The 25,261-nt window shown below is 47.8% G+C and overlaps 1 protein-coding gene across 8 annotated transcripts in view; it reads left to right on the top strand.

Annotated features, from left to right (window-relative positions):
- Positions 1–25,261, top strand: part of LOC105491902 (DLG associated protein 2) — a 921,137-nt gene that overhangs the window by 499,004 nt on the left and 396,872 nt on the right. For all 8 annotated transcript variants that reach the window (XM_011758618.3, XM_071068682.1, XM_071068680.1 and 5 more), the window contains one exon: positions 8,555–8,587. In XM_011758618.3, the coding sequence (XP_011756920.2) occupies positions 8,555–8,587 (33 nt within the window). The remainder of the gene's footprint in view (positions 1–8,554; positions 8,588–25,261) is intronic.

Genomic DNA, 25,261 nt, shown 5'->3' with positions numbered 1-25,261 from the left:
CGAGCTCAGGAGGGCTGGGCATAGCAGAGAGGGAGTGGCGGATGCCCCGAAGGCGGAAGTGGACAGTGAGGTTAAGTGGACGGTGAGGTTGACTGTGCGGAGAAAGGTGAATGGAGGAGGCTTCTGGGTCCGGACGGTGGGAAGAGATGTCTGCAGTGGAGTGATGGAGGTGGGACCCGCACGCAGTCACCGGGTATTTGGCTCTGTGCCTCTGAAGCTTGAGGACACCTTTGGCATAAATGAGTGGAGGCGAAAACCTTGACGTCGGATGAGTTTCCCAGAGAGGCCGTGAAGGCTGAGCTCAGCCGCAGTACGAGAGCAGGACCCGGGGACCTCCGTGTTTAGGATGAGCTCAGCCGCAGTGCGAGAGCAGGACCCCGGGACACCCGTGTTTAGGATGAGCTCAGCCGCAGTGCGAGAGCAGGCCCCGGGGACCTCCGTGTTTAGGATGAGCTCAGCCACAGTGCGAGAGCAGGCCCCGGGGACCTCCGTGTTTAGGATGAGCTCAGCCGCAGTGCGAGAGCAGGACCCCGGGACCTCCGTGTTTAGGATGAGCTCAGCCGCAGTGCGAGAGCAGGACCCGGGGACCTCCGTGTTTAGGCTGAGCTCAGCCGCAGTGCGAGAGCAGGACCCGGGGACCTCCGTGTTTAGGATGAGCTCAGCCGCAGTGCGAGAGCAGGCCCCGGGGACCTCCGTGTTTAGGCTGAGCTCAGCCGCAGTGCGAGAGCAGGCCCCGGGGACCTCCGTTTTAGGAGAGAGGCCCTTTTTGCTGCTGTGGCATTGAAGAGACTCAGCTGGGACAGAGGCTGAGAACACCGGAAACGGAGCTGAGCACGAGCGTCCTGCGCCGCCCCAGGAGGGTGGCGGATTAATGAGAAAGCACCGCCCTATCCTCCCTGCTTCGTTGCTGGAGAGAAGAGAATGGCAAGAACTCCACAGGCTCAGCACTCAGCGCTGGGAGTGCATTTCAGGAGCAGAATGGCAGACTCGGAAATGGGCCACTGGGCCTGCCTGTGCATCCTCCGGGAAGTCTCAGCCTGCGTGAGCGAGTGTCTCGGGCCCCTCGTTTGCCCATGAGTGGAGTTCGCCGGCCGTGCGCCGCCCATCTAGTTCCTGACGTCGTCTCTTCAGGCGTTTCGTAACTACTGAGGCCTAAACACGACTTTCGTCTATTCCTCTGCTCTTACGTATTTCTCATGTGCACATAAAAAGCTGGAAAGAGATTGCACTAAACAATCTTCTGCTTGATGAAATATTTTGGAAATTGTTAAAAACAAAACTAGAATAATTCCTTATATGAACGAATGGCTGACCAGAGGCAAATCACTTCCTTTCTTTGGGCATCCTTTTCCTGAACCGAATGAAAGACGTAAACAAGCTGATGATTCACACACAGCGGTCGTGGAGTTGGTAAGACTGGAGTCATGAGCAGCATTGAGTTTCATAGATTAAACGGATATCAAAATAAACTATTGGTTATCCAAGGGTGGGCCATTTACTTTTTAGCTAGTTGTTAACCCTGGGTGCACATCCGTTAGGCAGTGAGCACATGTTTGGGTTGAATAATACCGAGACCTTGTTTTTCCTTAGAGGTTTTAAAAAAGTTATTTAACTTTATTTTCTTTTTTTTTGAGACAGTCTTGCTCTGTCACCCAGGCTGGAGTGCAGTGGTGCAATCTCGGCTCACTGCAACCTCTGCCTCCCGGGTTCAAGTGATTCTTCTGCCTCACGTCCCAAGTAGCTGGGACTACAGGTGCACGCTGCCACGCCCAGCTAATTTTTGTCTTTTTAGTAGAGATGGGGTTTCACTGTATTGGCCAGGCTGGTCTCGAACTTGTGACCTTCAGATCTGCCTGCCTCGGCCTCCCAAAGTGCTGGGATTACAGGCGTGAGCCACCATGCCCGGCCGTCTTTCTTAGGCTAAGCTTACTCTGAAGATAAATCTGCTCCCTCGGAAACATCCCAAAGTCAGATATGGCATTTCAGGACGTGACAATGGCTAGCGGAGAGGCTGAGCCGTGAGCTCAGTTTGTCTCCAGAGCAGCTCGAGCGCTTCCTCGAAGTCTGCACACCGTGCACTTCCTCCTGCCACAGCTGCAGGCGTCAGGGACTCCAGAATGAAAGCTCTGGGAGCCGGAGACATCCTGTGTTGATTGCAGGCGGCCCCCAGCACATGGAGCAACACTAGGACCGTGGTAGATGTTCGGTCATGTTCGTTGAAGGAAGAAGGGAGTGAATGAATGCCTCCTCTGAGGATAGCTGAGCACCCGTGCGTCCGTCTGGCCATGAGAGCTTGGTTGTGCTCACATGAGGGTCCTGAGCAGGTAGTTATCTCGGACCAGAAGCAATAGCTTCAGGCAAAGAGAAGACATGTTCCCTCCCTGTCTGTGCATCTGACTTTCATGGTCGTGCCCTACGGTTCATTGCTTTATTAAAGCCAGTCACTCCTGGGTTTGCCTTCACGTTTTTCAACTTCATTAAAAAAAAAATTGAATGAGAATTGAATTTGAATGCATATGTAATTGAAGGAACTATCCTACACACGATTTATTAATTAACATTGGAGCATACTTATGTCAACGTGCTTCCTGATTACAGTCAGGCGTCAGTAACGACGGGACGACGCTCTTAGAAACGTGCCAGCAGGCGGCTTTGTTGTGTTGCCTTCATTTGTACAAATTTAAGGGATACAAGCACAGTTGTGTGACGTGGGTGCGTTACGCAGTCGTGAAATCTGGGTGAATATTTAGGGGTTGGCTTTGTGCTACAGGTATTTTTTCTTTATACATCAACTATTTGCAGTTTAAACATTGGTTTTCAAATTAGAAATTAACCCATGTTCACAAGAATGTTACTCTGTATTCTTGTCTCCCTTCCCTAACCCATGCAACCAGCAATATTGTTACCACAATTTCTCCCTAAGAAATAACTTCTAAAAATCTACTGTCATTCTGGGCTTTTACTTAGCATTTATAAATATACATGACTATTGTTATTAGAATATTATCAATGACTATCTCCTAGCGTAGTACCTGACACAAAGTAGGTTTTCTGTGAATATTAAGTCAGTATTAAAGAATACACATCCAAAACTAAAAATGAGATAATGTGTTACCTTTTGCTCTTTCTGTTTTTTCATGTTTGGTACTTTTCCATTTGAGCAGAGAAGATTCCATAGCATCCACAAATTATCTTTATTTATTTATTTATTTATTTTTGAGACAAGGTCTCTCTTTGTCCCCCAGGCTGGGGTGCACTGGTGTATTTTGGCTCACTGCAGCCTCAGATTCCCAGGCCTAAGTGATCCCACTTGGACCTCCCAGAGTGCTGGGATTACAGGCACAAGCCACGGGCCTGGCTGAATTGTCATGTAAGCATCACTCAGTTGATGATGAGTGGGGTTTTTGGCCTCTGTCAGGTCATGTTGGAACACAGTCATGTGATCGTGGAGACACGTCCTCATGTCATACAGCTGTGTGGCCAGGTTGTCATGCAGTCACGTTGTCATCTTGTCCTAGGGTTGTGGTGTCCCATCGTCACGTCACATTATCACACGTCGCACGGCTGTGTCCTGTAGGCATGTTGCATATTCTTACATCATGTTGTCTTAGGGTCATGTGTCCTATAGCCACGTCACAGTATTGTGTGGTCACACGGTTGTGTTGTCACGTGGGCCTGTTGTGTTTTCTCACAGTCATGTTGTCCTGGGTGTCACAGTCATGTCACACTTGTCACACTGTGGTGTTGTCATGTGGTGTGTTGTGTTGTCCTGGGTCACAGAGTCACAGTCATGTCATGTCACACTGTGGTGTTGTCATGTGGTGTGTATGTTGTCTCACAGTCACGCCCTGGGTCATGGTGTCACAGTCATGTCATGTCACACTGTGGTGTTGTCACGTGGTGTGGTGTGTTGTCCTGGGTCACAGAGTCACAGTCATGTCATGTCACACTGTGGTGTTGTCACATGGTGTGTTGTGTTGTCCTGGGTCACAGAGTCACAGTCATGTCATGTCACACTGTGGTGTTGTCACGTGGTGTGCGTGTTGTCTCACAGTCACGCCCTGGGTCATGGTGTCACACGGTTGTGTTCTGTCAAGTGCTTGCATGCGTGAGTGGCTATTCACATAATCTTGACTAAGCGTCATCGTTTCATGCCCTCTGCTGTGTGAGAAGTGCTAGCAAGGCCGCCGGGTACCATGGCTGGGCAGTGGCCGTGGCGGCCTGGCAGACCTGCTATTGTCTAGAGCTCCTGTTGACGCGTGGCTGGACGCGGTGCCTCCAGGTGGCTGCTGACATGGAGCCTTTCTTGATGAGCACAGCAGAGGATCCTGCCATGTGCTCGGAGACTTGGAAGAGGAAAGACGTTGGCGGTTTTCTCCCGTCTCTTAGTCACTGTCACAGCTGGAGGGAGGCAGAGGAGGACAGAGGACGGGGGAGGCAGCAAATTAATGCAATTGTCACAGCAGCCTGGTGCTGGGCCTCACATCTAGGCACCCCCACAGGCCTCCCGGCACCAGGCCTCCCAGCGCCAGCCCTCATCCCGCTGTCCCTCCGCAGCCTGTGCTGCACGGCCCACGGCAAACGCCGCCCACGCCCGGGCCTGTCCCCGCATGGCTTCCTATAGAAGGAGCACAGACGCTCTTTGCATTCATGGGTGAGTTAGAACCAGCCTCAGGAAAGCAGGACCCGTCCCCAGCAATGCTGAGCTCGGCCTCGCCCTGAGGAGCTCTGGCCAAGGGCCCGGGCTGTGTCCACCACGCACGGCTGCAGCAGCTGAGCGGTTCCTGTGCGTGCCGTTTCTTCCCGGGGCTCCAGGAGAGCTGCCGGGGCTCCTTTATCTCCCGGCTCCTTCGGCTGCTGCTGCGCGCCCCTCCCCGGGCTGGTGTGAGGAGGGAAGGCGGTTACTGCAGAGGCCGACTCCATGCAGAAGCCAGAGAGTGTGTGTGCTCGGCTTCCCAGACCTCAAAGCTGCCTCTCCAAAAATATGTGCAGACATTTAAAGTGGCCTCCGTAGATAACTTGCTCTATGAATTTGCACAGGAGATGCTGCAGTTTCCTCTTTTCTAGGAGATTAACACAAGACGCCTTGTGTCAGAAAACACTGGGCTGGGCTTTTGCTGTTCACGTCTGGAGCTTGGGGAAGGAGCCGGTTCTCACTGGGCCGCACGTGGTGCAGGTACGGGTTCACCTACACAAAACCATCAGGCAGGTTTCTCCATCTGTGTCAATTAGCACAGATCAGTGCAGGCTTCTCCTAATTTAAATGAGACTCAGCACTAATGATGATGGATCCACAGTGTATCGAGGTTAATTCTCTACATTGTGAATATTTTTTTAACGGGTGTTCCTTGGGGAAGAATTCGTTGAAAGGGTCCATGCTGCTGTTAGTAACTTGCTGTGTGTTCAGCTTGCTGGGTGATTTTAAACATATGTGACCTGTGACGAAGATGAACTCTGGGGAAAGCCTCGAATCTGTGGTCAGTTTCGACGCACATTTTGGTTCGCGTTGGACAAGAGGTGCGGAACCACCGTTGTGATCCACATCCGAGTGAGCTGCCCATGAGGCTTCCAGTCCCTCCTGGGGGCACGGGGTGGGGACAGCCATGGCCGGGGGGCCGATTTGAACCTGGTGTGCCTGCAGGCTCCGCGCTGAGGGCTGGTCACAGATCCCAGCCTTGCGGGTCTCAGTCGGCCTCTCCCTTCCCTGAAATCAGTGCCTCCTACAGGCACCATGGTGAAGCCAGCGTCTGCCCTGCTCTGGGGGAAGCCGGGGCACATCCGGGAGTCCGCTCTGTCCCCATCGTGTGGCCTCTGATGGGTCCATCGAGGCCTCATGGTGTCCTCCACATGGGAGGCCGGAGTGGATCCCACAGTTCCTGACGCCTGTGTTCACTCCGTGTTCCTGAGTGTCCTGCCGAGGTCTCGGTGGTCACATTTAGGAACATCTTGATGAGATAAGAGGAAGTGGGCTCCGATGTCGTGGGCCTCCTCGGAGCCTCTAGTTTGGGAGTGGCTCTCCTGAACGTACCGTGGGGGGCGATAATTGGCAGCGTTGACTTTTTGTTTGGGGAAAATAAAGCGATCTATGGCTTCAGATGGCTTCTCGCATCTTGACTCTAAAATAGACTTTCAGGGCCTCGTGCTCTTATTTAAAGCAGTTTTTTGTCCGTATGACTCAGTGGCGTCCTTCCCGGGAGCCTCCTGCCTTAGCTCTTCTCAGGACGAGATGAAAAATCCCTTTTGGGTTTCGGGGGCCGAGTGAGTGTGCAGAGTTTTGACTTTTGGATTTTAGCTTCCCTGGCCCATGCGGTTCACTGCATTCCCGCAAAGCCTGCTCCTGACTTTTCCTCCATGGGCCTCACTCTCCGGCCCTCTGGTCCTACTTCTCCTGCCCGGGCACTGTGTGTGTGCACAGGGACACAGTCGTGCCCGTGCCTCCTGCAGTCAGATGCCAGCATGGAGAGTCTCGCCTTGGAGACCGAGGGGAAACTGACTGTGGGCCCTCTGTTCCCCAGCGAGAGGCCTCTGCTTCCCACTTTCTGCAGAATTTGTGAAGGGGTGGTGCCCGCATTTCCATGTTAACTAAACCTGAGGGTCTGCTTCAGTGACGGCAACGATGGGATGGCCTGAGCCTGAGCTGGCTGCCCCATGTCCCCTCGGTGACAGGAGCCCTGCCTCCCTCCACAGGCTTTGCGGATGGTGATGGCTGGGATGGAGGTGGCCCAGTGCGTGGACCATGGCCTGTCCCATTCCTCTCATGCGGAGCAGTGTGGCCCTGGGCCCAGGGCTCCTGCATCCGAGGGCTGCTCCTTCAGGTCCTGCCCTGCGGCCCCCACGCTCTCCCCTCCCCTCCACCGGTGCCCGTGAAGGCAGGTGCAGTCAGAAGGGTCCACCCCGAGGCGTGTGGCTCTGTCTCCCCGAAGTCGGGAGAGCTCAGTAGAGCTCAGTCACAGTTTTAAAGGACAATTCCTGTTCTTTCCTTTCCACCAGAACCCTCTCCCACTCGCCCACAGAGCCCGACCGGCCCCAAACACGCGGGCCCCGCGTGGGCTCTGTCCCCGCCCCGCCCAGCCACCAAGGTCACCTTCCAGAGGAACCATGAAAGCCTGTGAGGCTCTGCCTCAAAATCCCTTGTTGCCTCCTAATTTTTATTTTGAACAACACCTCAACTCCCTTTTCAATGTTCCGCTCCCGCCTGAATGCCCTCTGCTCACCTCCCTGCCTGCCCCCCACCCCGCCCCATCCCTCCGGGCAGATGCTGCTGCTGTCCCCTGCCTGTCCCCTGCCTGTCCACCTTGTCCATGCCCTTCCTGGGACGTCTGTGCTCCCTCCCCAGATTCCTATTTAAAATCCTGCTTGTCCTTCAAGGCTCAGGCCAGATGGCATCACGTGGCGTCTCCTCTATGGGCCCTGGGCTGTCACATGGGATGGCAGAGTGTGTGCCTCTGTGGCTGGTGCAGAGGAGCCAGTATCTTTCTGAGGGCCTGTGCAGGCCAGCGCTGTCCCTGCAGCCTTAATATCTGACACACCTGCTCATTCCCCTCCCACCCTTGTGGGCTCAGGGTCCTCGAAACTAGTTCAGGGCTGGGGGTTAGGTCACCTGCCTGCATGTTCTCAGGAAAGTGGATGGAAGCTGGCTTTGAACCCGGGCCCACCCAGCCCCCAAGGCTGAATTCTTTCCCACGAAGATCTTGCACTTGTGTTTCTGTGCACTTGCTACAGCTTCCTTGTGTGAGGATCAGCTGTAGATGCTCCCAAAGCGTCTGTGTCTGTTCTGCAGACAGAGCCAAGTTCATAGTCACTCAGGGACCTACGTACGGGGGACTCAGTCCGTACCCATGGATTTCAGTGTTTTCCTGAAAGATAATACACATTTGCTCATAACTTGTGCCTGAAAGGAGATGTAACGGAGCTGTAGCCAAAGTCAAGGTTTCAATATTGCAACTGGGATAAAATATACCATTCTTGTTTCATCTAAGTAATTTGTGTTCAGCCATATACAGTTAAAAAACTATATATGCTGTGTGCATATGACAGAGAGGTTGTTATTACCAAACACCACATGTTCTCACACGTAAGTGGGAGTTGAACAGTGAGAACACATGGACACAGGGGAACATCACACACCAGGGCCTGTTGGGGGGTGGGGAGGGGTGGCGAGTGGGGAGGGAGAGCATTAGAACAAATAACGTATTGCATGCGGAGCTTAAAACCTAGATGATGGATTGATGGGTGCAGCAAACCACCATGGCACATGTATACCTGTGTAACAAACCTGCATGTTCTGCACGTCTCCCAGAACTTAAAAAAAATGTTTTTTTTTAATTCTCAAAAGTAAAAATGTAATCTGTAAAACATTTGCCAAGGGAAGCTTTTGAAATAAAAGTTGCTGGCGTGCAAGGTCAGAGCTGGCTTTGTTTACGGAGGGTCCACCGGCTCTGGTGGTTGAGTGGCATCATCTCAAAGTTGTACTTTTGTTGTTGCTGCTGTTGAATCTTTAACTGCATGGTTGAGACCCTGTGGGTGTAACCGCTTCTCTCTGTCTCTGTTTCAGAGTCGCAGTGCACGCTCTGCGGGGAGCCGGAAGGTGAGTATCTGACATGCTGCCTGGGGTGGGCGGGGGCCGCGCGGCTCACAGGTGTGTGGCTGGTGACAATCTGCCATGAAACGTGTTGAGAACCTTGAACACTGAGGACCCTTTCTGTGTGCTGTTTGATATGAACGTGAATCAAATAATGGAAGCAAAGTGCAGGGTGAGCGTTAGGACTGAGCCGCTCATCTCTGAAGAAGAACTGGCTTTACCATCAAATTGCAATATTGTCTTTATTTTTTTTTGTTCTGGATCGATAAATTTCCATCAGTCTCTGCAAGGTAACAGAGGCGGATACAGGCTTATTGGCTTTAAGTGCATGAACCCAAGATGCCAATGAGCCTTGGCTGAGTCGGATCTGGGAAGCCGTTCCCGATTGTCGGTGGCTCAGCCTGAGAGCGTGTGGGGCCTTTGCTGGCCATGAGTGACGTTCACCAGTGTTGCTTATTTCACTTTCCGCGCAAGTCTCATGTGTTTTAAACACGCGGCAAAGCGGGGCCCTTGAGTCTGTCATTTGTTGACTATTTGGAATGGAATTAGTGAAAGCCAGCATTGATGTAATATTTTTCGATGGTCTAATTGGAAAGAATAAGGAAAATGTGGTAAACGCCTGACCCCTATTAATGGGGACTCTGAATTAACTGGAGCTTTGATTTCGAGGTCTGTTTTCAGCAGAAAGAGGCAAATTGGCTAGAAAACGAGTCAGCCTCGGGGAACACGGGACGCTGCCAACCCCAGGGGTGTGCCTTTGGGTCAGAGCCCAGCCCAGCTCTGCTCCCACAGGTGAGATGATCCCAACCCGTGACTCTGAGAGCTGAATGTTAAAGGCTTCTGTACACTTGCGGCCACAGAAGCTCAGTCACATCCACTGGAAAGGCTCTGACCCGCAATTTAAAAAATAAAATAAAGTGAGTACAGGGTTAACTTGGAACTTCTGTCAAACACTCAATTCCCTCATTTGGTGGTTAAGGGAAATATGACAAGGCTTTTAAAACTTTTTCCTGTGTCATTTAGTAGGCATGGAATGCACAGATATATCCACGATAAAGTCAGTTACTGTGTATTTTAAAATCTTAAACTTCACTTTTATGCAAAACATCAGACTTTGGATCCCTGGCATTTCCAGAGTCAAAAGTAATGTGATGTTTTAGAGTCAGGTGGGTGGGGGCTGTTCCCAGGTGGAGCCTGGGATGCTGGTCTGGGTGTGGCAGAGGCCTCCCGTGATGGGGATGCTGGTCTGGGTGTGGCAGGGGCCTCCCGTGATGGGGATGCTGGTCTGGGTGTGGCAGGGGCCTCCCGTGATGGGGATGCTGGTCTGGGTGTGGCAGAGGCCTCCCATGATGGGGATGCTGGTCTGGGTGTGGCAGGGGCCTCCCGTGATGGGGATGCTGGTCTGGGTGTGGCAGGGGCCTCCCGTGATGGGGATGCTGGTCTGGGTGTGGCAGGGGCCTCCCGTGATGGGGATGCTGGTCTGGGTGTGGCAGGGGCCTCCCGTGATGGGGATGCTGGTCTGGGTGTGGCAGGGGCCTCCCGTGATGGGGATGCTGGTCTGGGTGTGGCAGGGGCCTCCCGTGATGGGGATGCTGGTCTGGGTGTGGCAGGGGCCTCCCGTGATGGGGATGCTGGTCTGGGTGTGGCAGGGGCCTCCCGGGATGGGGATGCTGGTCTGGGTGTGGCAGAGGCCTCCCGTGATGGGGAAGCCGCAGGTCCTTTCTCCTGGAGACGCCAAGGCTGCTGCAGAGGATCATGAAATTCTGCAGCCTGTCTGTTGGGTGTTTGAAAGCTTTGTTATTTCTTATCATTATACTTCCGTTGCCATTCCCACTATGGAAAGCATATCATGCTTTGAGTTCATTTTTCATTCCCTTTCCCCCAACCCCCTATCGAGAGTTTTCAGCGTGTGAGAGAAACTGTGAAATATAAAACCTTGTAAATAGTGGTTTAAACACATTGCATCTTGCTTTTCATCTACTTGTTTCTAATAACAAATGTCTGCCTCTGCCAAGGACAGTGGCCCGTGTGGGGTGTGTTTTGTTGTCGTGTGCCACTTAGCGTTGTCATGAAAAGAAGAGTTTGGTCCCAATAAGTCAGAATCAGTGATGTTTGGACCGAATGAAGGCTGGTAAATCACCCCAGAGTCCTGGCTCAGGGATGGATGTTGGATGATTTCTGGGATTGACTCTAGAAGGGACCTTGGCTCGCCCAGGCTGACTTGAGACTACCAGAGTCGTCTGGAGCATGAGGAGGTGGGCTGGCTCCCTCGGGGCACTCCAGCCTCAGGTCTGTGGCCTTTCAGGCCCGGCACCACCAGACGTCAGACCAGAGTGTGCGGTCCTGGACAATCTCAGGGTCGCTCCCCCTGGTCACCTACCTTGGCTCAACCTCCACACCACACATACTGTCAGCTCACAGCAAATGTGTGACAGTGGGGTGGGGACGGGGAGAGACCTGCTCCTTGCTGCTCTAGGGGCCGGTCAGCTTCCGGATATTTAAAACGAGACAGACTGGGACGGCAGGTCAGCTTCCAAATGTTTAAAACGAGACAGACTGGACTCCAAATAAGAAGAGTCCCACTGTCCGGTGGGGAGCCCCACAGAAGTCGGGGGGCTCTCCAGCCAAGGGTGGCGGGGGAGGGGCTGGGCAGTGGGGGCTGGGGGTGGGGCTCACTGCTCTGGCCTGCCCCTCCCCACTGGGCCGCAGTTCTCTGAAGCTGCCCGGGTGTTTCAGACGTGTGAGTGCGGTTGCTCCAGATCAGGGAGGAGGACGGGCTCATGGCGAGGTCTCAGCTGTGTTTTAGTTTTTGCAAAGCACTGTCATATGAATATTCATACATTTTTAAAATCATTTAAGTAATTAGTCTAAGTGAGAACTGGCTGGGTGCGGAGAGTGGAATCTGAAATCAGCCTTTTTGTTCGATAATTTCTTAGGCAGCTTCTGTGAGTTAACTCACAAATGTCGTGGCACAGTAATGACCAGCCAGAGGCTGGCGGCAGCACGGGCGGCTTGGATGTGGGTGTGCAGCACTCATTACATCCAGAAGGTGAAGGCACCACTCATTTAGCGTCTCTCTTTCTTGTCAGAAAGCTGTTAACAGCCTTCGGTGGCTAAGCCAGTGAAGTGGGAAACACCTATTTGCATTTTAATGATTAGTTCTTTCAGTGAGACCTAGTTCTTTGGATCCAGATTGAATAATTAGCCTGATCTCAGATGATAATATCTGTCAAACAAACACGACCCGGGACAAAGTTTACAGGATGCTGGAGACCTCAGAATTCTACAGCTGGGGAGGCCCTGCAATGGTGTGGCCTATTTTTCAGAGAACTTAAAATTTTAATTACATATAAAATGTAGACCATGATCTCAATACGCAAATTACTTACATGTTCTGTGTTACAAGATTTTGAAACTTGTGAGACTATGTTTTCATGAGATAAAAATGTTTAATAGATTGATCGTTATTTATTGGTACCTTTGTTCCTACCAAGAATATGTGGACAGCCCAACTCTAAATCCTTGAAATGCAGCGTGGCGTGAAAATGGAGCAGCAGTTTGCTTAATGAGGGTCTCGATGCCTTTAACAGGAGTGCAGTTTCTGCAGGTTCTGCTTTCAGAGACCTCTCCTAATAATAATCATAAATTTACTAAGAACAATCTCAGTTGTCATAATAATCTGCCAATTTAATACTAAGATGGTCTCAATTTGTATCATTTTCTTAGTGATTCCTGTTACCTTTTAGCTAAAGGCAGTAACCACATACTATAGAGTGATAAGATGGCAGACTGGTTTATCTTGACACAGCAAAAATTCGTGTGTCATATAATCTGTCAGTTTAATATAGGAAAATAAGAGTACATGATTCTTTTTAAACTTTATTGACAGATGCATGACACTACTTGCTTTTCAACTAGAACACGGGAAAATTTATGGACATTGGGTGGGGTCACAGATGTCAGTTCATGGATTTGTCTGTTGGTTTACATTTTTATGGCTTGATTTGTTACCATAGCAGATAGATTTTCCGAGGTAGGAAGACAGATAATGATGCCTGGTGGGGCCGGGAGAACGTATCTGAAATCCACAGCGATGGAATAACAGTGTCTTAGATCTGTGTTATTTGCCACCATTAAAACTAAGAAATAAAATAAGCTATTAGTATTACTATATAAAGGTAGCATGAGAAAATGCTACAAAAATGTTGGGATACATTGACATGAAAGATTCTTTAGCAATAGAGGCCTTAAGATTGGAATTTTAAGACACAATAGATGATTTGTGATGGCAGAAATATATATATTGGATTATTTGGGTAATGTTTTAGAAATTCCAGGCTAAAAGCAAAATTCAAGTCTTAAAAAAAACTAAGTAGTTTAAGGTACGAGATTTTCTTTCTAAATCTGTTTTCATTTTTGTTGTTTTTACTTTGGTTATTGGAAAACACAATCTGCATGCTGCCCTGGGAATTCTGGGAAGACGAACAGAATCTTGTATTTGAGCATTTTGGGAAGACGAACAGAATCTTATGTTTTATCACAGGTAGGAGGAACCCAGGCCATCTCTTCTCCCTTCATAACTCATAATCAAGATATTGGGAAAGTTTTCCTGAAGTTAGTAGCATGAAGTTCTTGATTTTTAAATGTAAGATATTCAAGATTTTCCCCACAAGTGACTCAAAACGATGAGGTCTCGTTAGTGGTTTTTTGTTTTTAACCTTAATTGAACATGTGTCGTCTTGACGTTTTAAGACCTCTTAACAATTCTGGGGTTCTTGAAATTGCATATTGAAGAGCTTAGAAAGTACCCCCAGCCCTGTTCCCTGCTCTCTGTGGAGGGGAAGGGCGCTGCCACCCCGCCTCTCTGAGACCATACCTTTTTAATTGAATGCTTTGTATAAAAATGGTCTTTTCTAATTGCTATTTGTGGTTTTCAGTGATTATTGTTGCTTAAGAACTAAAAAGTTCAACTAAGATTTGAAGGAAAACAGACTCAGCTCCAGCCAGTCCGTCTTCTAGGACGTTAATATGGTTAGGGTTTTAGTGGAAGTCAGGAAACAGTCTCTAGGGTAAGAGACAGAATACTGCTCCTCTCTTACCCCGGATGGAAGACTGAGTTGACCCCTGTCCCATGCCCAATAAGAATAAATAAAATGCTATACAATTTGTAACAAAATTTATTTCAGTGCATAGTTGAGGTTGGATGAAAACAAAAGAAAGGAGATCCCCTGAGCCCCAATAACTAAGAAGGAATTCCAGCCAGGGGATCAGCACAAGTTCCAGCTGCAGTAGCTCCTGAGATGCAATCCCAGAAAGGGCCTGGGATGGGGCTGGGATTGCAGTCTGTGTCCTGTGAGGCAGGGGTGGTGGAAACACTGGAATTGAGCCTCTTGAATCAAACCCAGACACTCACCCAGCTTCCCTGTTTGTGAGAAAAGAACTGGAAAAACATGCCTGAGAAAGTGTGAAGAAGCTTATCACACATCCAGGGCCGTTGGTAGGACATAAAGTTACCAACAAGAAATGCACACTCCAGGTATGGATCTGAGATCTGAATTTATATTACCTGTGTGTTGCAGAAGGACAACATGGTGACATTCATATGAAAGTTGTTCCAAAATCAATTATGATTCTGTCTGAGCCTAAGGGCTCTGGCAGAATCAAAATCACAAACTATCTACACAGAATTCTTGACAACATAGGGGTCAAAGGACTTCTCCACTATAAAATAGTACCCACTTTAGATAAACATACAGAAAAGAATATAATCCATATAAAGAAACTTTAAGGAAGTGATATGGTTTGGCTGTGTCCCCACCCAAATCTCATCTTGATTTGTCGCTCCCATAATCCTGGGACCTGGTGGGAGGTAATTGAATCATGGGGGTGAGTCTTTCCTGTGCTGTTCTCATGATAGTGAATAAGTCTCACGAGATCTAATGGTTTTATAAAGGGCAGTTCCCCTGCACACACTCTCTTGCCTGTCGCCATGTAAGACATGCCGTTGCTCCTCCTTTGCCTTCCACCATGATTGTGAGGCCTCCCCAGCCAAGTGGAACTGAGTTCATTAAACCTCTTTTTAAAAATAAATTACCAAGTCTCAAGTATTTCTTCATAGCACTATGAAAATGGAATAATATGGGGAGTAAGAAGACACAACAGGAGAATGAACAACCAAAGCCCTAGAAATAATAGACTTGCCTAGATATTGGATACATTTACAAGTATTAAATAGATTTTCAAAAGAAACAGGAGCCATAATTGTAAGAAGTGTCTATTATGAGGAAAGAAAGACTTAAAAACAAACAGAATATCTGGAAACAAGGTCGTTTAAATAGACCACTATGTGGATATATTATTAGAAAGCAGATTAGACAGAGCTGAAAAGAGAATTGCCAAACTGGAAACTAGATATTAGGATATTACCTAGAACTTTGCATAAAAGATATAAAGGGAAATAGAAGAATTAAGATGCATGGAAGATGGCTTGAGAAACACAAACACATGCCTGGAATTAAATGAGAAATTAAAAAACAATGGGGAGAAAGGAGAAGTGGCGTTAGTCAAAGAAGTAGAGGCCAATATTTTCCTAGAACTGAAGACATTTATTCAGCCTCTTTGATCTATAGACTCCTAAGACTGAAGCCAGACAAGTACAGACACTCCCATGCCTTCTAAAGTGAAACCACAGAATAGGAGACAAAGAATCAATAAAGCCAGAGAGAATACAGACAAATGTACTTGATTTTCAGGAGACTTTTTATAGTCAATATTGATGCCAGATGACATTGGAATTTCTGAGAAATTCCAATCTAAGAATTTCTGAGACAATAAAGAGAGTGAATAAAATGCAAAATACTTAATGTAAAGGTGAATAGAGGAGGAGACAGGTAGGGGAAGGGAGAGAAAAAGGCTCAGACAACACAAAGCACATGGTAGGATGACTCCGGTTTTTTTTTTTTTTTTTTTTTTTTTTTGAGACGGAGTCTGGCTCTGTCACCCAGGCTGGAGTGCAGTGGCTGGATCTCGGCTCACTGCAAGCTCCGCCTCCCGGGTTTACGCCATTCTCCTGCCTCAGCCTCCCGAGTAGCTGGGACTCTAGGCGCCCGCCACCTCGCCCGGCTAGTTTTTTGTATTTTTTTTTTTTTTAGTAGTGACGGGGTTTCACGGTGTTAGCCAGGATGGTCTCGATCTGCTGACCTAGTGATCTGCCCGTCTCGGCCTCCCAAAGTGCTGCGATTACAGGCTTGAGCCACCGCGCCCGGCTGACTCAGGTATTTTTATAGATAAAATCATTGTTTAATGATAAAGGGAATCTGCTCCAAGAAGCTATAAGAACCATCTACTTTAGAATAGGTTCAAGATATGCAAAGGAAAAAAATAATTACAAGGAGAAACCAACAAATGAAAAATTATGACAGGAGGCACCCTTGTCTAAGGACACAACCTCATCGAAGGGAGTGGGTCCCACCCAGCAAAGGAAGAGACGCTGTGAAAGGGGTTTCCCTGGCCCCCGGCATTCCCAACAGGGACGCTGTCTTCTATCTGCTGAAGGGGGTTCTTGCCAAGTTCACAAAGTTTAATTTTTTGCTTGACTTCAGTCCTTTTTTGGCTTATGTGGCATTTTAGCAAGCACTTATCCAAGCAGCCGTGCTTTTATTGGAAATATTTGCAGGACCCTTCTGCTTTCCAGATGAGCACAGATTCCCCTGGGTGACATTCTCTCTATTGGGCAGGGTGTGGAGCAGGAAGCAGCATCTTTACTCTCCCTTCCCAGGGTCCTCAGAAGCTCCAAGAATCCGTCTCCACATCACCCTGGTCTTCATGGCCAGCCATAAATAACTATTAACAAAGCATAAGTCGATCATATAATTTCCTTCCTTAAATGTTATCCGTTCTTCCTCTGTTGGAGAAATTCCACATTCATGATCTTGCCCCTACTGGTCTGTCCAGTGCTATTTAACCACATATGAAATAGGCACCCTCCGTTCTCAGTCACCACACACTGACGTCCGGGTCTGTGGGTGCACCTGGGACATTGAAGGCTTTACAATAAAAGCACGATACAGTGATGGGGGAGGAGGGGTGTTGAGTGCAGACTGAGTGTGTGTGTAGGTGTTTGTGTGTGTGTTTTATGAACAAAGAGAAAGCTGTTGAGGAATACTTTGGAATACCTCCCCTCTCCCCGCTGTGTGTGCAGCTTCTGCTAGAAGAATGAATGGCTTGCTCATTAATTCGTTATCCCAGCAGAAGTTGCACACACAGCGGGGAGAGGGGATGTGTAATAGTTTGTATTAAAAATAAAAAGGGGCCAGGCGTGGTGGCTCATGCCTGTAATCCCAGCACTTCGGGAGGCCAAGGCAGGTGGATCACAAGGTCAGGAGATCAAGACCATCCTGGCTATCATGGTGAAACCCCGTCTCTAGTAAAAATACAAAAACAAAATTAGCTGGGCGTGGTGGCGGGCACCTGTAGTCCCAGCTACTGGGGAGGCTGAGGCAGGAGAATGGCGTGAACCCAGGAGGCGGAGCTTGCAGTGAGTCAAGATCGTGCCACTGCACTCCAGCCTGGGCAACAGAGCGAGACTCCATCTAAAAATAAATAAATAAAATAAATAGTCAGCTATGTGGGCACAGTAGCTCACGCCTCTAATCCCAGCACTTCAGGAGGCTGAGGCGGGTGGATCACTTGAGGTCAGGAGCTCAAGACCAGTCTGACCAACATGATGAAACCCCCATTCTACTAAAAATACAAAAATTAGCCAGGCGTGGTGGCAGGCGCCTGTAATCCCAGCTACTTGGGAGGCTGAGAATTGCTTGAACCCAGGAGGTGGAGGTTGCAGTGAGCCGAGATTGTGCCACTGCACTCCAGCCTGGGAGACAGAGCAAAATTCCAGCTCAAAATTAAGTAAGTAAATATATAAATAGGTCTAGAAAAAGACCTCCAGGGTCAGCTCAGGCACCATTTCCCCGATGAGACCCCCGCGCCCTCCCTGTCGCTGGCCCCTCCGTAGAGCTCTGTTGGGCTTCCTTTGACACCCCTTCCCTTTTTCTCCTCTGCAGATGTCTGTTGGGGCCAAATGTGTGTCCCACACTGAGCTCAGTGCTGGTTCTATGGGAACTCTGAGCATGGAAACTGATTTTTCCTCCACCACACCCACCCTAGTCCTCTGCATTTCGTAGCCATGTATTTGTGAATCAAATGCATAAAGCTGGCTTAATGGACATCTGTTCTTATTACAATATAAGTGCTGCATTTAGAATCAGAGGTGATGCCACAGCTATTAAATATGATAAGACAGTGAAATGGGGATGAATTGTACACACCATCTGGTGTCTGAGACTGCAACAATTACCCATTTATGCAGAATGTTATAAAATTCACAAATGCTAATTTGCAACTTTCTTTCTTTTTAAGAAATAATATCCAATATCAGAGGTTCAGGTATTCTGGCATTGAAACAATTTCACCTCAGTGATAGGCTCAGGAATACATAAATATTTTATATTTTTGGTCACTGGGTAATTTAAATATCAGGCCATGGGTTTAGTGTGATTAGAGAAAATACCGTTTCTTTTCTTTTTGCTAAACATGCCTAATTGTTGAATTTTGAAGCATATTTGGGAGATGGAAATATATGCAATTGAATGTTGAGGAAAAGAAGTATTAGAATTATTCTCAGTAATTCATAATAAGCTCATTTGCAATATTGAAAAAATCGGCTAAAGAGAGACATTTAATGTGGGGTAGAGTCTGACAGCTGTCTTCCGTGTGAGAATGTCGCCATCTCAAAAGCAAGAACTTTGTTGTAAAATTAGAACATCATTCATGCCGTCTTACAAGAAGCATAAAATACCCCTAATTTAACGTCTTTCCGTTGATCATCTGAGAGTCAAGTATCCTTAAGAGAATTCTTATCTTCCTGAGCTCCAGGAGTACAAAGATGTTAAATGGTTATTCGATTTCCTGAGAGTTACGTGTCGCTGCAGAAGCCACATTATCTCAACTTACTCTTTGTTTCTTTAAAAAGTTAAAAACATTTCCTAATCATGCACCTCATGTCGCACACTGGGAAATGTGAGCATTGTTCTGGGGTCTCACTCTGACTTGGCAGGTGCCAAGACCTTTTCAAAGAGAAAGAAGCTTTTATTTGACTTAGACCTTCCAGCTCAGTCGGCTTTGTGGTAGAATGACATGGCCAGAGCCAACAGCAGCGGGGCCCTCAGCTCTATCTGCAGCTGATTCTACAGACAACTCCGCCATGGTCCTTGGTCTGAGATGAATCTTGGAGGGAGACCAGAGACGAGGAACAGAATTCCCTGATGAACTGGTGGGGCGTACAGATGTGAATTCATCAAGTCTAAATATCCTGGGCTCCTAAGCAACTGCACGTTGGCCCACCCCTTTGTCGGTGGACCCGTCTGCCCCCTCTTCTCCGGGCCATGTTTGTCGCTGCTTCCTTCCCTGCCCTTCTCCTGGATTTTCTTCATTTTCCTGCCTGCATTTCACAGCAGTAAATGAGTCCCAGGACACCATGCTGGGTGCCGGGAGGAGGAGCCAGAGGCTGTTCCAGGCTTGAGCTTCCAGCCTGCAGAGGTTCCTGGTACAGGGAGGACCAGACCTGCTAGAAAGACCACCCCGTGTGGCACCACGTGGCTCTGTGGCTTCACAGAGCAGGTGCAGCGAGCCCAGGTCAGAGCCATCCCCCTTCCTGTAACACTTTCTCCAGGGCTTGTGTTTCTACATTCGAGCTGAGTTTGAGATATTCTTTGTCTGTTTATGTAACTGGGAGAAATGAGAATCCCTTCGCCCTGAAACCCCATATTATTGTGGCTATAAATCCCTAATTGTGCCCTCCTCTCTGATTGGTACATCTAACAACATTAGCAATTACAAAGAACCGAAATTTTTGCAGCACCCACCTTTGCAAAATGACCTTGGAAGGAAATCACCCCAGAATAGGATGACTGTGCACCCCCTCCCCCAGCCAACCTTGCGATCGGATGACCCAGAACTCAAGCTGCAAACCTAGAAATAAGCAAAAAAGGCTGGCGAGGAGTTTTAGATACTGACGTATTTTTAAAGCTGGAGAATCACCGTGGTGTAATGGGCACACCAGAAGCCCTGGAACCGAAAAGGCAAACTCGCTGGGTGACTCATTCTCTAAAAAACATTGAACTCAATCTTCATTTCCTCTTCATGGACCGTGGAGAGGCACATGCAGAATCCCGCGTGTGGACGGAATCGTCCTGAAACCGGTGTTTTCCTGGGCGGGGAGCGTTTTCATCACAGGCCTTGCCTTTCTCAACATGCAGTAGCGGGTGGTCTTTTCCCGTTTCCCCTTGGGGTCCTGGTCTCTCCTGATGAAGTAGAACCTCCTCCTTCTCCCCGCAGACACCTGTATTCCACCCAGAGCCCACATCTTGGTTGACCGACCATGACGCAATGCTTTCTCCTGCTGGCCGTGGGTCGCTCTGATTGTTTTTTTGTTTTTTGTTTTTTTTTTGAGACAGAGTTTTGCTCTGTCGCCCAGGCTGGAGTGAGTGGCACCATCTCTGCTCACTGCAAGCTCCGCCCCCCGGGTTCCGGGCCATTCTTCTGCCTCAGCCTCCTGAGTAGCTGGGACTACAGGCGCCACCACCACGCCCGGCTAGTTTTTGTATTTTTAGTAGAGATGGGGTTTCACCATGTTAGCCAGGATGGTCTCGATCTCATGACCTCGTGATCCGCCCACGTCGGCCTCCCAAAGTGCTGGGATTACAGGCGTGAACCATAGTGCCCGGCCGCTCTGATTCTTAAAAAACAGGTGGGTCTTGTCTCACCAAGATGGGAAGCCACATGCAGGATGCTGTGTTTGGTCAACAGCATGGGACTGGGAATATGAGAGCTGTGAACCATACACACAGAAGGGACTCGGATCAATGGAGAAGCAACGTCTGCGGACGTGCTGGAACAACAGCTCTGAAAAATGTCCAGAAATAGAAGGAGAAGTAGAACCTGTAATGTGGGCAATGGGGAGAATGAAGGTGATTATTGATCATCACAGCCTCATTGACTTATAGGATGCAGAAGCATTTGTTTTGCTTTAAAAATCGTTTACAGTATACATGTCCTCTGTTTCCACTCCTGCCTTATGTCCAAGATTGACTTTCTTCAGGAGAAATGCAGGCTCCGAGCCTAGCGGACAGAGTCAGGCCAACATACATGTCCTCTGTTTCCACTCTTGCCTTATGTCCAAGATTGACTTAGGAGAAATGCAGGCTCCGAGCCTAGCCTGGGACAGAGTCAGGCCAGGAACCAGGTGCCATCTTAACCTCTTCACCATTAATTCAAAGTGGGGGCTTCTTAAGAACCTGACTTCTCAGACCCTGACGTTCTCCTGTAAAATTCCCTTTGCCTTAAAATTCTGTGTCTCTGTGTGTGTGTGTGTGTGTGTGTGTGTGTGTGTCTCTCTATTTGTATCTCTGTGTGTGTGTGTCTCTGTGTGTGTGTGTCTACCTCTGAGTGTGTGTGTATCTCTCTATTTGTGTCTGTGTGTGTGTCTCTGTGTGTGTGTCTGCCTCTCTCTGTGTGTGTGTCTCTCTGTGTGTGTGTGTTTCTCTATGTGTGTGTGTGTCTACCTCTCTGTGTGTGTCTACAGAGTGAAGCCTCTGCTGTCGGGCTGGTTCTTATTTTCTGGATATTCTACATGAATTTGGTTTCCACAACTGTAAACGCCATTGACCTGCTACTTGGTAAAACTCTGTTTCTTATTGTTAGACGTGTTGCAGAAAGGCAGATGGAAAGTAATTTTTTTTTTTTTTTTTTTGAGACGGAGTCTCGCTCTGTCACCCAGGCTGGAGTGCGGTGGCCGGATCTCAGCTCCCTGCAAGCTCCGCCTCCCGGGTTCACGCCATTCTCTTGCCTCAGCCTCCCGAGTAGCTGGGACCACAGGCGCCCGCCACCTCGCCCAGCTAGGTTTTTTGTATTTTTTAGTAGAGACGGGGTTTCACCGTGTTAGCCAGGATGGTCTCGATCTCCTGACCTCGTGATCCGCCCGTCTCGGCCTCCCAAAGTGCTGGGATTACAGGCGTGAGCCACCGCGCCCGGCCAGAAGGTAATTTTTTAAATTTCGGAATTGTAATGATGGATGACCCATTTCCTAATATTGCAATTTTCAAATTCTTTCCGCACATCTTCGTGAAATCAGCGGTGGTGAATTTTGGCAGATTAACCATTACCAAATTAAATTATTAAATCATTAAATCATAAACCCACAAAAAAAATACATGAAAAGGGGAAAATAGCATACATTAGGAGTCAAGATTAGAGCCAAACAGGCCTTGGTAAAAGTCTGGCTTTCTCCACCTCGCACTGCGAGACATCCAGCCCGTGGTGTGACCTCACGGCGTCTGGAGTCCTCAGCCAGGAGGGGTGAAAGGGCGCCCATCTCAATGAGATTTTGGAAGTTATGCTCTTTAAGCACAATGCGTGGCACACAGTGGGGATGCAGTGACTTCTGTTTTATTTTTATTCTGGAGACTTGACTTGATGAACTTCCTTGTTCATTTCTTGATTATTCCCTTCTTGTGTCTTGCGCCAAGCCCATTTATCAGGCATTACATGAGTGCCGAGGAAGTACAGGCACAAACGAGATAGTTGTACATCCGAGAAACATCTGAAAATTCAATCAATAGTTGCAATAAAGAGTTGTAAATACAGCAATAGTTGTACTGTAATGATGATGAATATTGATCTACTGTTTTATAAAAATGGTTCCCACAAATGGTGAACTCATAGAAATAAGAGTAGAATGGTGTCTGCCAGGGCTCAGGGGGAGGGGAAATGGGACGATGTTGGTTGAAGGCTACACACTTGTTGTTTAAGATGAATAAATTCTGGAGATCCAATTAGAATGATTTCTTTTTAATTTTTACATATTTATGAATTTATTTTTAAAGAGAGTCTTATTCTGTCGCCCAGGCTGGAGTGCAGTGGTGCGACCTCAGCTCACTGCAACCTCCACCGGGTTCAAGTGATTCTCCTGCCTCAGCTTCCCAACTAGCTGGAACTACAGATGTGTGCCAACACACCCAGCTAGTTTGGGTATTTTTTTTAGAAGAGATGGATTTCACTACATGTTGACCAAGCTGGTCTTGAACTCCTGACCTTAGGTGATCTGCCTGCCTCAGGCTCCCAAAGTGCTCGGATTACAGGTGTGAGACACCATGCCTGGCCTAGAATGATTATTCTCCATTTTCTCAAATAAAAAATAAGAAAGTTAATGTACTCACATTTTAAAAGCAATTAGAATACCCTTATTCTAGGTAAAATGTAAGACAAATTGAATTTGAGTTGGTATTTCTGCAGTTAGAGATGGAAACATCAACTCAGTTTATGTGAGTGAACATATATAATGCATAGCAGGTCCACAGTGTGCCAGTGTATTGTGGTAGGGGCCAAGGAATTTCCAAAAAGTGAGATCTAGCGGGAAAAGAAAGCTTTTATATTATATAGAAGTTTTATATATAGAAGTTAGGTGTCTATATATAAAACATTATATATATATAACATATATATTACATATAAACGTTTTATATAGAATATATATTTCACATCTATGTTTCATATAAATATATCTATATATCATATAAATTCTGTAACATTTTAAACTTTGTTTTATGATCGTGCCAAAGCAGCACGAATGATTTCAGCTGTGGAGAGGAATAATCAATCGTGAAGTGCTGGATATGGGGGAGGCGTTTGATAAATGGTGCGCAGGACCCTATAGGAAGGCCAGGCCTGAGGAGCATGGTGTTGAGGTTCGAGGGTCTGCAGAACTCAGACCATGGGTGACTCTTCCCATCATGCTACAGATATCCCTCTAGAGCTAAGAAGGTCCATGAGCTGCAGGCCTACAAGTCCCTCTCATTGTTGTAAGTGTCTGTAGAGGCTTTGGCGGCAGAAGGATGTGTAGTTTCCATCAAATTTTCATGGAGATTCATGACCCCATAAAAGGTGAAAAGAGCCGCTTCCATGGTGTGGGTTATGGAACCTGGGAAGGAATGTTTAGAGTGTGTAGATGTTCCAAAGCCATCTGGGTCCACCTCTGCCTTGGATATCTCCAACAAAGTCCATTTGACCACTGGGGTTGATCCTGGTCTGGCTCCTGAATTTTTATCTCAGGCCCATTCTTATGATAAAAATGAGTAAATGGTAGCTGTGGATAACTATGGAGAGCTGTCTCTGGAAGGTGTTTGTCTGAGTGGACCTGGCTGGGTTAGTCTACAGGCGGGCCCTCCCTCTAGCCAGAAACACACATGTACCCTAATGTCCAGTACTTGGGTGTGGAAAGAGGTGGGAGGTGTAGGAAGTCTGGGAGCCGCCGGGGCTGCTCTGAGAGAGCCCTGCTGGAGACTCGAGTCCCTGCTGCCAGATGAGCATTTGCGTGGGAGCATCAGGCACAGCTCACATTCCTGAATCACCCCAGGCTGCACAGCTGGCTGTGGAGTGGAGACCCGGGGGCTCAATGTGCCTTTACGTCCCACCGTAACTTGACGAGGTTTAGGCTCATGATGGGTGACCAGGAGTCTCGAGCTGCAGCAGTTCCCGCGCTCAGGTGTGGATGGCCGGCAGGAGCGTCCTGCTCTGCTGGTTCAGACATGCAGTGACGGCTTTATCAGGTGCAGAGGCAGCTCCATCCTTCCCAGAAGCCCCTGGCTCTGCACAGGCCCTTGGAGTTTACTGCATGCAAATGTTGGCCTGAATTTGAATTTAATCCAAATTCTCCAGCCCACGTGGTACCTCTGCTCAAAGCTGCTTCTAATGAATCAGGATATATGCTGCATGTAAAATTAAGATAAACTTGTTGTAGAATTCCCAGGGAGGTAAGTGGGATTCTGTTCAAAGAGTGAGAGGCTGGAATGACATTGGTGTAGAATTCCCAATGGGGGACTTTAAATGAAATTTATGGACTTTAATATCTTCATGTACAGCCGGGAATCTGCTCTGACTCTGGACAATAAGGTGTGTGCTCACTAAAGCTCTTTGTGATTTTGAAACCAGTTCCAAACCTGAGTCATTCAGTAATCATTTTTCATATATGAAAGTCTTGTCAATTTAAATAATGGCTTTGAGATAAAATCGTTAGAATTCTAACAGCGTAACGGCTCTGTTCAGCATATCTGAATTTGCAAGAGTCAGGCATTTTTACATTTATAGATAATTCTAAAATTATATCTTCTAAAGTTATATCTTGTAGCTTAATATTTTAATTTTAAAATAAATACTTTATATTTCAAATAAATCTTAAATGTATTTAACAAAATTATTTAAAATCGTGAACTCTTCCCCACCCACTGTAAATGTACTGGAATGACACACGCATGACACACAACCACACATGTGCCCCCACACATACACACATATTTTCATGTGAACATGAAAATAAGCCAACACATATAAGAACATAAACCATAAAATGAGTGACTTTGGATTTGTTTTCTGAGATTGTTGTTTTCATTTATCTTTTTTGTTTGTTTGTTTGCTGTAATTGTGGTCAAGCTGAACTAAGCTAAGAATTCCATCCCGAACATTCAGGCTGGATATTTGGTATATAATTCCAAACAAAAGGAGGCAAGGAACCCTCTTTCTCTTAATTTACCGACTTAAAATGCGCTCTGGCTTTAATTCGTTTGGGAG

The sequence above is a fragment of the Macaca nemestrina genome, chromosome 8 (genome assembly GCF_043159975.1).
Source record: "Macaca nemestrina isolate mMacNem1 chromosome 8, mMacNem.hap1, whole genome shotgun sequence".
NCBI classification, from domain to species: domain Eukaryota; kingdom Metazoa; phylum Chordata; class Mammalia; order Primates; family Cercopithecidae; genus Macaca; species Macaca nemestrina.
The sequence above is the reverse complement of the archived record's forward strand: the minus strand, read 5'-3'. Positions and strand labels throughout refer to the sequence as shown.